The following is a 14,458-nucleotide window of genomic DNA, read 5'->3' as shown; positions in this document are numbered from 1 at the left end:
CTGAGCGTCAAAGATCAAAGAAGCGAGTTCACTTATGTGATTGGTGACCCCCCTGATGCCCCCAGGACGACTCTAAGTTGTGTCTACAGCAAAAACTATGAACTCCCCACAGTGGCCTCTAGAATGAAGCAGGTGGCGAAGAGCTATTTGGGAACGTTGAACCTCAAGACAATCCCATTCTGCGCGGCCATTTCGACCACTCAAAGCCACAATATCGGCATCAACATTCAACAGGTGATGAACATTATCAAGAATCGACAACCAATTAATGGGATATCGCCCACTTTGGCCCACAACATCGGTTTGGCAGCCGAGAAGTTCCACAACAAACCATTCTCGGCCCTAGTTTCGACCATCAACTCCAGGATATCGTTCGCATAACCCCAAAACTTTTAAAACAACCTCTAAAACCCCGCAAAATTGCAGGCAAACCGCGTCCAGGTGTCCTTTGAGCAGGACTTTTCTCAATATGCAACAACTCCAAGAACAGGCCAAAATCGTTGCAACCGAAACGATTGAGGAGGGGGATGAGGAAGCCGGTGATTCGCCCGAAATCCAGACCATGATCATTACAGGTTAGTTTGTACAGTCACCTGTTTGACCAAATTGAAAACATGCGATTTTTGCAAAAAGTGCAATTTTGGCAATTTTTTTATTTTGCTCCAGGAGGGTTCCAATGCACAGCAAAGTGCATATTTTAGCACAAAACAACGTAATAAGAGTAAGACTAATTTGCAGGACCTTCAGGAGATATGGAGGTAAAAACCAGAAATCTCCCCAGTTGGCAGGAAGATCAGAATCATCCTTCTGAGAAATGCACCTGCGTTGGCTTCCAACAAATCGCCAATCGGTATCAGAGAAACATCAGAACGATCACCGAAAACAGTCTGAACTCTCAGGTAACTGAGCTGAACCTTGTTCTGGATTGCAGTCTCAGGAAATGAATTTCCAGATCAGTGAAAAGAAACAACACCTCAAAAAGTACACTCACCAAATCCGGAAAGGGGAAACGTTGAAGGGGAGAGAGAAGTCCCTCAAAGAAGTCCTGGCAAGCCTCCACGACGACTTTGACGCCCTCAATCGGTACTAACCTCACTCTCCTTAACGTTGTGTACACCTCAACATTTCCAGGAGATACGAGGACTTGTCGCAGAAGAGCCAAGAGGACAACACAAACCAGACAACGATCAAAGAACTGGAGAAGCTGGAGGTGGAACTGACCAAAAAGGAGGAGGAGATCACCATGGTGATGACGCTGTACAAGGAGGTGTTGGCGTTGAAGCAGCAGATCAAACAGCTGAAGGAGAAACGCAGCCAGTCCAGTTTGGTGTCGAAGGAGTTGCAGGAGACCAAGGGCAAGTTCAAGGAGTACAAAAACCCTGAGGCTGCCTTTCATTTGACGAAACTCTTGAAACAAATTCAACATTATCAGATGAGGTACAAGTCAAATTTAAGTCAAGAATAAATAGTTGTTTTATTCATAGTCTATTATATATCACACTGCTCTCTTTTCCATCAAATATCTCGGTTATTTTTAAATTTTGGAAGAAAATTGTATTTAGCTAAAAGAAAGCCAAAAGTATAAGCTACATTTTGACGTTTGAACGAGCCTTCTAGCTGTCATAGGGACCAAGTTAGGGGCTGTCAAATTATGACATGTTTAATAAAACTCACCTTTGCTTCAGAATCTATACCAACTAAATCTTTTGCTTTTGATCTATGACGAATCGTGTCGGCTTTTGCCCTTATCTAGAACCGTTCACAAATAAACACATAAAAGCTACAATCGTTTCCCGTGATTTTAAACGTTTTCGAAAAAAATTAAAACTTGAAAAGTCAATATTGTTTCATCATTAACAAAGAACACGCTCGCGTATCCGTTACAAATATTTATTCGAGGCTTATCACTCCGTGTCCGGTATTACAGTTTTACGGGTACGATTGTTACTTTTGTGACGACCGGTATACATGGAAAGGGTGGACGCGTCCCGAAAACGTTAGAAAGAACCAAATTTCCATTTAAAAAAAAATCGAACTCGGCCAGTTTGGGAGATATTGCAAAAATAATCACTTTGTTGGATTCCTTGACCCCAAATTAGTCGAAAATGGGGTGCGTTTAACCTGGATTCGTTACTACCACCAGTGACGTATAGATGGCACTTCAGTCGTTTTAAGTGGTTAGCTTTAATTACCTACTAGCCATCCAAAACAGTCTAGAAGCTTCCAAAAGATTTCAAGACAGTCTCGAAGCTTCCGTATGCTTCTAAAGCAGTGTAAACGCTTCCAGAACACTCCATAAGTTTTCAAATGCTTTAAAAGCAGTCCAAAACCTTCAATGCTTTTTAAACTCTCCAGAAACTTTCCAAATGTCCTAAAGATAGAGAGAGAGAGATTAAATAATCCTAAAGATTTCAAAATACTACATAATTACCTCAAAAATGCTTCTAAAGCAGTCGAAAGCCTTCCAAAACCTTTTAGAACAATCTAAAGGATTCCAAATGCTCATCAACTAGTCTAGAAGCTCCCAAAAGATATCAAAACAGTATAGAAGCTTCCAAAAACCGTCTAATTATTTCCAAATGCCTCTCAAGCATTCCAAAACTATCGAACCTTTTAAATCTCTCCATAAACCTACCAAATGATTCTAAAGTAGTCTAAAAAAAAATTCAAAAGACTTCAGAAACTCCAAAATGCTTACAAAGCAGTCGAAAGCCTTCCAAAAGCTTTTAGAACAGTCTAAAAGATTCCAAATGCTCTGAAACTAGTCTAGAAGCTTCCAAAAACCGTCTAAGTATTTCCAAATGCCTCTCAAGCATTCCAGAATCTTAAATATGCTCTTTAAACTGTCCAAAACCTTTAAAGCTTTTTAAACTCTCCAGAAACCTTCCAAATACTCCTAAAGTAGTCTAAAAAGATTTCAAAATACTACAGAAACTCCAATATGCTTCCAAAGCAGTCGAAAGCCTTCCAAAAGCTTTTAGAACAGTCTAAAAGATTCCAAATGCTCTGAAACTAGGCTAGAAGCTCCCAAAAGATATCGAAACAGTCTAGAAGCTTCCAAAAACCGTCTAATTATTTCCAAATGCCTCTCAAGCATTCCAAAACTATCGAACCTTTTAAATCTCTCCATAAACCTACCAAATGATTCTAAAGTAGTCTAAAAAAAAATTCAAAAGACTTCAGAAACTCCAAAATGCTTACAAAGCAGTCGAAAGCCTTCCAAAAGCTTTTAGAACAGTCTAAAAGATTCCAAATGCTCTGAAACTAGGCTAGAAGCTCCCAAAAGATATCGAAACAGTCTAGAAGCTTCCAAAAACCGTCTAATTATTTCCAAATGCCTCTCAAGCATTCCAAAACTATCGAAGCTTTTAAATCTCTCCATAAACCTTCCAAATGATTCTAAAGTAGTCTAAAAAAAAATTCAAAAGACTTCAGAAACTCCAAAATGCTTACAAAGCAGTCGAAAGCCTTCCAAAAGCTTTTAGAACAGTCTAAAAGATTCCAAATGCTCTGAAACTAGGCTAGAAGCTTCCAAAAACCGTCTAAGTATTTCCAAATGCCTCTCAAGCATTCCAGAATCTTAAATATGCTCTTTAAACTGTCCAAAACCTTTAAAGCTTTTTAAACTTTCCAGAAACCTTCCAAATACTCCTAAAGTAGTCTAAAAAGATTTCAAATTACTACAGAAACTCCAATATGCTTCCAAAGCAGTCTAAAGCCTTCCAAAAGATTTTAGAACAGTCTAAAAGATTCCAAATGCTCTTCAATTAGTCTAGAAGATCCCAAAAGATATCAAAACAGTCTAGAAGCTTCCAAAAACGATCTAAGTATTTCCAAATGCCTCTCAAGCATTCCAAAGCCTTGGAAGCTTTTTAAACTCCCCAGAAACCTTCCAAATGCTTCTAAAGTAGTCTAAAAAAAATTCAAAAGACTTCAGAAACTCCAAAATGCTTACAAAGCAGTCGAAAGCCTTCCAAAAGCTTTTAGAACAGTCTAAAAGATTCCAAATGCTCTGAAACTAGTCTAGAAGCTTCCAAAAACCGTCTAAGTATTTCCAAATGCCTCTCAAGCATTCCAGAATCTTAAATATGCTCTTTAAACTGTCCAAAACCTTTAAAGCTTTTGAAACTCTCCAGAAACCTTCCAAATACTCCTAAAGTAGTCTAAAAAGATTTCAAAATACTACAGAAACTCCAATATGCTTCCAAAGCAGTCGAAAGCCTTCCAAAAGCTTTTAGAACAGTCTAAAAGATTCCAAATGCTCTGAAACTAGGCTAGAAGCTCCCAAAAGATATCGAAACAGTCTAGAAGCTTCCAAAAACCGTCTAAGTATTTCCAAATGCCTCTCAAGCATTCCAGAACCTTTAATATGCTCTTTAAACTGTCTAAAACTTTTAAAGCTTTTTAAACTCTCCAGAAACCTTCCAAATACTCCTAAAGTAGTCTAAAAAGATTTCAAAATACTACAGAAACTCCAAAATGCTTCGAAAGTCTTTCAAAAGCTTTTAGAACAGTCTAAAGGATTCCAAATGCTCATCAACGAGTCTAGAAGCTCCCAAAAACCGTCTAAGTATTTCCAAATGCCTCTCAAGCATTCCAGAATCTTCAATATGCTCTTTAAACTATCCAAAACCTTTAAAGCTTTTTAAACTCTCCAGAAACCTTCCAAATACTCCTAAAGTAGTCTAAAAATATTTCAAAATGCTACAGAAACTCCAAAATGCTTCAAAAGTCTTCCAAAAGCTTTTAGAACAGTTTAAAAATTTCCAAATGCTCTTCAACTAGTTTGGAAGCTCCCAAAAGAAATCAAAACCGTCTAGAAGCTTCCAAAAACCGTCTAAATATTTCCAAATGCTTCTCAAGCATTCCCAAGCCTTGGAAGCTTTTTAAACTCCCCAGAAACCTTCCAAATACTCCTAAAGTAGTCTAAAAAATTTTCAAAATACTTCAGAAACTCCAAAATGCTTCGAAAGCCTTCCAAAAGCTTTTAGAACAGTCTAAAAAATTCCAAATGCTCTTCAACTAGTCTAGAAGCTTCCAAAAAACTCTAGAACCCACTAAGAATTTCCAAATGCCTCTAAATCATTCCAGAACCTTCAGTAGTCCCTTTAAACTTTCCAAAAACCTTCCAAATGCTCCTAAAGTAGTTTTTGGCTAATTTGGGGCTGGGGAATCGTTTGGTAAAGTCAGTTTTGTAATAAGTCCACTAATAACCGAGATACTATAACGCTAACTCAGTCAGTTTGAGAGATATTGCAAAATTAACCTTTTTTTTGAATTCCTTGATTCCAAATTAGTCAAAATTAGGGTATTTGGTAATACCAACACAATGCAGGACCGTATTAACAAAATTTTTTTTGCAAAAATACAGGATTGGGTTTTTAAATAGTAATTACTGTAGGAATTCCCGGTAACAAACACAGAACGATGTCGCAAATTACAAAATGATTAATGCGCCCTTTTCTGCATCGACTAGAGTAATACAAACCTAATTTATAACGGACACGGTTTACACCGGCGTATTTGCGCCCCATTAATTAAATCGTTGCGTAACGTGTATGAAATTAATAATAAAACCGTTTGTTAGTAAGATATTGAGGCCAATTAAAATTGTTTTAAGACTAAATTAATTGGATGGGAAGGGGATGGTGTAAACGTGATTCAAAACGCCCCCCACTTTGCGGTCAAAATGGCCGGTGGCGGTTTCATCCCCCCCTTTTGTGGACAAGCGCAGCCGCCCTTTTGAAACATAGTACATGAATGGGAAATACAGTGGGTTGATTTAAGGGTTGTAAGGGTAAAATATAAAAAAAAATTAAAATCCACAAGTAATTTTTTTTTTGTACATAAAGTCTAATTTTGCTTAACATTATTATGCGTTTATTACGGGAAAGTGCATAACAGTGGCGTGTGTGTTTTAAGCAATTATGAGCCGTAATGATTTTTTTTTTGCGAAAAACTGTCATTTTGGACTGCTGTAAGGTGTTCTAAACCAGCGTGAAAACTAAACTGACTGATAAATCATCGTGGGCCGCAATGATAGTACGGAAAACCGAGGTGCGTTCTCAGTCTCGTTCAATTACTTGCCAAACAAACCGCGTCCGAATTTCAGCAGGAAATACAAGCGGCACGTGACCCGTCCCTGATGATGCAGTAAATAAATTCGAAACGTCCCCGAAAATCCCTCATTCCTCTCCTTGCGTTGTTGATTTATTTTGAACATTTTGGGGGTGACTATGGATTCAGGGGCGTGCTGTGTCGTAGTGACCAATAATAGTGACAAATCCGAGCATTTAGTACCGGTTAGTGCTTGTGACATTTGGAACTATACAGCGCAGGACTCGGGGAATTCACAAAACTATCTGGACAGCTTTCTGCTACAAATGCAGGTCAGTCTCGAATTAATCTCGAACATACAAATTCAACCTTTTCTATTTGGTTTTCTTGATGGAAATCAGAAAAACTTGCTAAACAAAAGTTGTAGAAAATGCTTTTTTCTATCAAAACTCAAGAGGGACATTTTGCCCTTAAGCGCCTCAGAAGGGAGTCATTCTCAAAAAACTGAGACAAAACTTGTGATTGTCTGAACAAACCAAATCATCCATCTCTATTTCCTTTCCTTGACGGAATTCAGAGAAACTTACTAAACAAAAGGTGTCGAAAATGCTATTCTCTACCAAAACTTAAGAGGAACATTTTGCCCTTTAGGGCCTCAGAAGGGAGTCATTCTCAAAAAACTGAGACAAAACGTGATTGTCTGAACAAACCATATCATCCTTCTCTATTTTGCTTCCTTGACGGAATTCAGAAAAACTTACTAAAGTTGTAGAAAATGATATTCTCTATCAAAACTCAGGAGGGACATTTTCCCTTTAAGGGCCTCAGAAGGGAGTTATTCTCTAAAAACTGAGACAAAACTTGTGATTGTCTGAACAAACCATATCATCCTTCCCTATTTTGCTTCCTTGACAAAACTTAGAAAAACTAACTAAACAAAAGTTGTAGAAAATGCTCTTCTCTACCAAAATTCAAGACTGACATTTTCTCCTTAAGGGCCTCAGAAGGGAGTTATTCTCAAAAAACTGAGACAAAACTTGTGATTGTCTGAACAAACCATATCATTCTCCTCCATTTTGTCTTTTTAACAAAATTCAGAAAAATTTACTAAACCAAAGTTGTAAAAAATGAAATTGTTTACCAAAACTCACGAGGGACATATTGCCCTTAAGGGCCTCAGAAGGGAGTTATTCTCAAAAAACTGAGACAAAACTTGTGATTGTCTGAACAAACCATGTCATCCTTCCCTATTTTGCTTCATTGACGGAAATCAGAAAAAGTTACTAAACAAAAGTTGTTGAAAATACTATTTTCTATCAAAACTCAAGAGGGACGTTTTACCCTTAAGAGCCTCAGAAGGGAATTATTCCCTAAAAACTGAAACAACACTTGTGATTGTCTAAAAGTCTAAACAAACAAATTCAACCTTCTCAATTTTCTTTCCTTGACGGAACTCAAAAAAACTTACTAAATAGAAATTGTAGAAAATGCTGTTCTCTACCAAAACTCAAGAGGAACATTTTGCCCTTTAGGGCTTCAGAAGGGAGTTATTCTCAAAAAACTGAGACAAAACTTGTGATTGCCTGAACAAATTCAACCTTCTCTATTTTTGTTTTCTCGATGGAACTCAGAAAAACTTACTAAAAAAAGTTGTAGTTTTTACCTCAACAAAGTAATTTTTGAAGCTTTTGAATTGATTTAAAGCAACTTTTTAGTAAAAATTTGAGATTTTGTCAAAAACAAACTAAAACTCTATAAAATCATTAAGAGTGTCAAAAAACTGTTGGTTGCACCATATTGACGAACAACAAAAAAATCGGCGACACTAAAAATGTCGATCGTTTACTAATTGCCACCAGTGAAATAATTTTTAGAATTTTTTTTTCGGAATTTCTCACGCACCTGACCCAAATATGGCGGCCATTTTGGGCGCATAATTCTCCGTATTGCAAATGTCGCTGGACAGGAAAAAAGCGGTCGTAAAGTGGGACAGCGAAAACCATTTCGATTGGAAAAAGTGTTCGAATGATAATTGTTGGCTGTTAATTTAAATGGAAAACTGAAAAAGGCGAAACCGTTTAGCAGCCACTGCTTTTTTTACCATTTTCGTCTCATCGATATTAAGAAATGTATCGATATTGGACACATCCCGATTAATCGATATTAACGTGTTTACTGAACTGTTACTGCACACACAATTTAACGTGATATTTTATCTTGTTGGGGAGTTCCTTGGACAAGTGACATTTTAAACGCCGCATTTACGAAAAAAAAAAATTAAAACATAAAATAAATAACCGATAATTATTGTACCGTTGTTGCTGTCGGACGTGTTCTGGAAGGTAAATTAACAACCTTAAGACCCCCACAACAGTTTGATTGCCACTTAAACAAATCGACATTTTTTTGAAGAAATTGTTCCACTAAATCGACCTATTTAGATGAACCCAGCTCTATTTCTGAATGGTCATAGATGACTTAATAAAAGCTTAATTCCAAATAATTTAAAAACATCTAATTCTAGAATGACTATGGAAATTGATCATCTAGGCTAAGTAAATTATATTTAAAAATTTCTAGAAAACACTTTGATGGCTTAACCTAACCTCAATGTATTCTGAACATTTTTGGACACTTGCATAATTACGGAACCGTTTACGAGATATTTACTTTTTTTTAGGAAAATTGCACCAAATTTTTCAAATCATTGTATCTCGGTTATTTTTGGGTTTTCAGAATTCGTCAAAAACTCAAAATGTTCGTCTTGAACCCCTTTATCACCTCCCGTTCCCTCAACAAGACGAAACATACACAAGGTGTTCAAAAATGCTGAAGAAAACTTAAAGAAATTTGTTTTTTACATTTTTTTTGGAAATTGTACCAATCTTTTACAACCTAAAGTTTGATAACTCGTAACTCGGTTATTTTGACAGTTAGCGAGTTGACCTTTTTACTGTCGTATAGGCAGTGAAATTCTGTTTAAACCAGTTTCTATAGTTTGAGTAGTAGAGTTGTCAAATAATCGAGTTATTTTGACTTCAAATGTCAAGAGTAAAAAATTCAGTCTGACAAATACAATCTAAAGTTTGACAACTTGTAACTCGGTTATTTTGACAGTTAGCTAGTTGATTTTTTTACCATCGTGTAGGCCACGAATTTCTCTTTAAATAACTTTCTATAGTTTGTGTAGCATAGTTGTCAAATAACTAAGTTATTTTGACGTTAAATGTCAAGAGTTAAAATTCAATCAAACAAAGACAACCTAAAGTTTGACAGCTTGTAACTCGGTTATTCTGACAGTTAGCGAGCTGATTTTGTTACCATCGTGTAGGCCATGAAATTCTGTTTAAACCACTTTCTATAGTTCGAGTAGAAAAGTTGTCAAATAACCGAGTTATTTTGACTTCAAATGTCAAGAGTAAAAAATTCAGTCTCACAAATACAATCTAAAGTTTGACAGCTCGTAACACAGTCATTTTGACAGTTAGCGAGTTTATGTTTTTACCATCTTGTAGGCCGTGAAATTCTCTATAATAAACTTTCTAATAGTTCGTGTAGCAAGGTTGTCAAATAACCGAGTTATTTTGCCTTCAAATGTCAAGAGCAAGTTTGACAGCTCGTAACACAGTCATTTTGACAGTTAGCGAGGTTATTTTTTTAGGATCTTGTAGGCCGTGAAATTGTCTATAATAAACTTTTTAATAGTTCGTGTAGCAAGGTTGTCAAATAACCAAGTTATTCTGACGTCAACTGTTAAGAGTAAAAATTCAGTCTAACAAATACAACCTAAAGTTTGACAGCTCGTAACTCAGTTATTTTGACAGTTAGCAAGTTGATTTTTTTACCATCGTGTAGGCCATAAAATTCTGTTTAAACCACTTTCTATAGTTCGAGTAGAAAAGTTGTCAAATAACCGAGTTATTTTGACTTCAAATGTCAAGAGTAAAAAATTCAGTCTCACAAATACAATCTAAAGTTTGACAGCTCGTAACACAGTCATTTTGACAGTTAGCGAGTTTATGTTTTTACCATCTTGTAGGCCGTGAAATTCTCTATAATAAACTTTCTAATAGTTCGTGTAGCAAGGTTGTCAAATAACTGAATTATTTTGACTTCAAATGGCAAGAGTAGTAGTAATTTCAAACTGTTGTATCTCGGTTATTTTTTGACTTACAGGGTCCGTAAAAAACTCAAAATGTTCGTTTTGAACCCCTTTTTTACCTCCCGTTAACGTCAACAAGACAAAACATGCACCAGGTTAGTTAACACCTCCACAAGTTGAAACCTAGAGGGGGCAAGAGGGATGATGACTTGGTGTCTAAGTGCTCATCAGAGTGTCTGAATGGTACGGAACTGTACTGCAATCGAACTATTTATTTGAGACGCTTTTAAAGGTGGAAAAAGCTCAATCGAAACCAAATTAACAACATTATTATCCTCGCACTTCCAGCATGGTTTGTACGGCAAAAAATGCACCAACTAGACTAAAGTATCGGCTAAATAAGGGAAAAAAAAGTTAATCGAGGGGCTTTATAATCGGCCGCTAAGGCACAAATTGTTATCATTTCTCTCGAACAGTTCTCCATCCCAATATGGCAAACGAGCAATCAATTGACCGACGTTTTCTTGCCTTGTTTAGGTAACGACGATATTCATTTAGATCGGTTCATTATGACAGCTCTTTTAAAGGCGTTTTCTGACAAAAACCAGCTTCTCCGGCCCATAATTCGCTTGTAAATTCCTCGGCCACTTTTTCCTCTCTCTCTCGTACAATACCTGCACTTTACTAATTACCAGGCTTAAAGTAGCGTGGGCAAACGAGACAGAAAAAAATCGCAAAACAGAGAAGAAAGTCTAATAAGAAAGAAAATTACGAAACTTCTTGCTTTATTATTATTATCGTTCGATTCTCTCGCAGCTCATTTCATCTGCCCACAATTGCTGTGGGCATATTTTTTTTCCAACCATGCAAACCACGGTAATAGGTATAATCTAGTGCTTGATTAATTATGCCATGGGAAAATCGCTAAAGCATGACCGAAACGTTTTATTACAAACCAATCTCCATTGATTTCGTTAAGAAATTCTCGTTAAAACAAGATGCGACAACCCTGGATTAAATATAACGTGGCAACGTTGCAAACAAAATGTCCAACTGATCTTGATCATCTTCATGACGATTTCATCGTAATCAAACAATTTTAACGTTCTTATGAGCAAATTAAAGCTTCTGATCATCTCCAATGTGATTTAAATTTATTTAAAGCGTCTTCAATCTGTTTTGAAGCCCCAAGTATGTTTAAATACGATTAAAACTGATCTTTGGCCACTTTATAGTGTTTTTCAACGTTGAAGCTTCTTAAGTCGAGTTAAAGTATTGTTTAATAGCCATTTTGAACTTTCCGAAGCTTGTTTCAAGTAATCTAAAGCGTTTTCATGGTTTAAAGTCAATTTTCAAGTTTTCCAAATTAAATTAAAGGCTCAGGTATGTTTAAAAGCCATTAAAATTGATCTTTGGCAACTTTATAGTGTTTTTCAACTTTAAATCTTCTTAAGTCGAGTTAAAGTATTGTTTAACAGCCATTTTGAACTTTCTGAAGCTTGTTTCTATTAACTTAAAGCGTTTTCATGGTTTAAAGTCAATTTTCAAGTTTTCCAAATTAAATTAAAGGCTCAGGTATGTTTAAAAGCCATTAAAATTGATCTTTGGCAACTTTATAGTGTTTTTCAACTTTGAAGCTTCTTAAGTCGAGTTAAAGTATTGTTTAATAGCCATTTTGAACTTTCCGAAGCTTGTTTCAAGTAATCTAAAGCGTTTTCATGGTTTAAAGTCAATTTTCAAGTTTAAAACCCATTAAAATTGATCTTTGGAAACTTAATAGAGTTTTTAGCTTATCTAAGTCAACTTTAAAGCTTCTGAAGTCAAATTAAAGTCGCAGGTCTATTGAACAGCCATTTTTGAACTTTGTGAACGATGTTTCAATTCACCTAAAGCGTTTTAATACAATTTAAAGCTTCTGATGTTAAATTAAAGCTTCAGGTCTGTTTAACTGTCGTTTTGATCATCTTCAAGGTGTTAGTTAATTTTGAAGCTTCTTAAGTCAAATTAAAGCTTTAGAGGACTATTTAACAGCCATTTTGAACTTTCTGAAGCTTGTTTCTATTAATCTAAAGCGTTTTCATGGTTTAAAGTCAATTTTCAAGTTTTCCAAATTAAATTAAAGGCTCAGGTATGTTTAAAAGCCATTAAAATTGATCTTTGGCAACTTTATAGTGTTTTTCAACTTTAAATCTTCTTAAGTCGAGTTAAAGTATTGTTTAACAGCCATTTTGAACTTTCTGAAGCTTGTTTCTATTAACTTAAAGCGTTTTCATGGTTTAAAGTCAATTTTCAAGTTTAAAACCCATTAAAATTGATCTTTGGCAACTTCATAGTGTATTTCAACTTTAAAGCTTCTTAAGTCGAGTTAAAGTATTGTTTAACAGCCATTTTGAACTTTCTGAAGCTTGTTTCTATTAACTTAAAGCGTTTTCATGGTTTAAAGTCAATTTTCAAGTTTTCCAAATTAAATTAAAGGCTCAGGTATGTTTAAAAGCCATTAAAATTGATCTTTGGCAACTTTATAGTGTTTTTCAACTTTGAAGCTTCTTAAGTCGAGTTAAAGTATTGTTTAATAGCCATTTTGAACTTTCCGAAGCTTGTTTCAAGTAATCTAAAGCGTTTTCATGGTTTAAAGTCAATTTTCAAGTTTAAAACCCATTAAAATTGATCTTTGGAAACTTAATAGAGTTTTTAGCTTATCTAAGTCAACTTTAAAGCTTCTGAAGTCAAATTAAAGTCGCAGGTCTATTGAACAGCCATTTTTGAACTTTGTGAACGATGTTTCAATTCACCTAAAGCGTTTTAATACAATTTAAAGCTTCTGATGTTAAATTAAAGCTTCAGGTCTGTTTAACTGTCGTTTTGATCATCTTCAAGGTGTTAGTTAATTTTGAAGCTTCTTAAGTCAAATTAAAGCTTTAGAGGACTATTTAACAGCCATTTTGAACTTTCTGAAGCTTGTCTCTATTAATCTAAAGCGTTTTCATTTTTTAAAGTCAATTTTCAAGTTTAAAAGTCATTAAAATTAATCTTTGACAACTTAATAGAGTCTTTAGCTTATCTAAGTCAACTTTGAAGCTTCTGAAGTCAAATTGAAGTCGCAGGTCTATTGAACAGCCATTTTTGAACTTTCTGAACGATGTTTCAATTCACCTAAAGCGTTTTCATACAATTTAAAGCTTCAGGTCTGTTTAACTGTGATTTTGATCATTGGCAATGTGATTTGGTCAATTTTGAAGCTTATTAAGACAAACTAAAGCTTCAGAGGTTAATTTAACAGTTTGTTTGACTTTCTGAATGTTTTCTTGATGTTTAAACTGTAACAAAATCAATTTTGAAGCTTCTTATACTAAATCAAAGCTTCAAGTTCGTTTAACTGTCATTTTAGTCATTTTGAATGTGAATCAAAGCATTTTAAGTCAATTTTGAAGCTTCTTAAGTCAAATTAAAGCTTTAGAAGACTATTTAACAGTCTTTTTGACTTTCTGAACATTTTCACGTAGTTTAAAGTCTGACAAAGTCAATTTTAAACCTTCTGAAGCCAAATTAGTTTCCTTAAGTCTTTTTAACTGTCATCCTAATCATTTTCAATATGAATTAAAGCATTTTAAATAACGTAGCTACGTTCAGTCAAAATTGAGTTATTAAAAAAAAACTAGTTTGGTACATCCAGTCAATTTTTGGCCTTGTAACTCCTTAAGGAGGCTCTTAAGGTCGAAAACATATTAATACAATCTTGTAGAGGGTGAAATTTCTTATAACTTTCATTCTTTACACTTTTTTGTAGCTCCTTAAATACCGGAGCTACGCTCAGTCGAAATGGAGTTATTTTACATAGAAAATGTACCCACTTGATTTGATTGGTCGCTAGAGGGCGTCAAAGTTTTCATCAACCAAAACTTATTAAATTGCATTTTTTAGGAGCAATCAACGGTTGCCTACATTTACTCAGAATGAGTCATAAAGTTGACTTTTTGACCCGTGAGTAATAAACATAACCAAATTCCCATTTTATTTAACCGCAAAAAGAAAAATCTTTATGACCGCCATTACTTACCCTGGAATTTGCTTTATTGTTTATGTAAAATCAAAATTTAACGACAAAGTACATAAAAGTTAAAAAAATGCATGCATTTCAACGTTATATGTATCACATAAACCGTTTTGTTGTTCTGTTAAACCTTAATGTCAAGGCTATCACCACGTAATCAAAGAATTTCTTTATATAATGGGGGGAATTAACTATTGTACTTGTGTATATCTATTAGTTTAATTGTAGCAAACGGCAATATTATAATC

The 14,458-nt window shown here is 35.1% G+C and overlaps 2 protein-coding genes across 3 annotated transcripts in view; both read left to right on the top strand.

Annotated features, from left to right (window-relative positions):
- Positions 1-6: 6 nt before the first annotated feature.
- LOC145737176 (uncharacterized) lies at positions 7-1,479 on the top strand. The gene is made up of 5 exons (XM_081991757.1): positions 7-371; positions 427-575; positions 739-899; positions 953-1,083; positions 1,132-1,479. Exons 1-5 carry the CDS (start codon positions 124-126, stop codon positions 1,463-1,465), a joined length of 1,023 nt encoding a protein of 340 aa, XP_081847883.1. The 5' UTR covers positions 7-123; the 3' UTR covers positions 1,466-1,479.
- A 4,613-nt stretch (positions 1,480-6,092) lies between these two features.
- LOC145737064 (uncharacterized) overlaps positions 6,093-14,458 on the top strand; it is a 181,211-nt gene continuing 172,845 nt past the window's right edge. For both annotated transcript variants that reach the window (XR_014180208.1, XM_081991658.1), the window contains exon 1: positions 6,093-6,389. Coding sequence is in view for 1 of the 2 variants with exons in the window: in XM_081991658.1 (XP_081847784.1) it covers positions 6,237-6,389 (153 nt within the window). In the remaining variant the exon portion in view is untranslated. The remainder of the gene's footprint in view (positions 6,390-14,458) is intronic.

Source organism: Ips typographus, linkage group LG13 (assembly GCF_016097725.1).
Source record: "Ips typographus isolate SLU linkage group LG13, UJ_Ityp_2.0, whole genome shotgun sequence".
NCBI lineage: Eukaryota > Metazoa > Arthropoda > Insecta > Coleoptera > Curculionidae > Ips > Ips typographus.
This window is presented reverse-complemented; position numbering and strand designations above follow the sequence as displayed.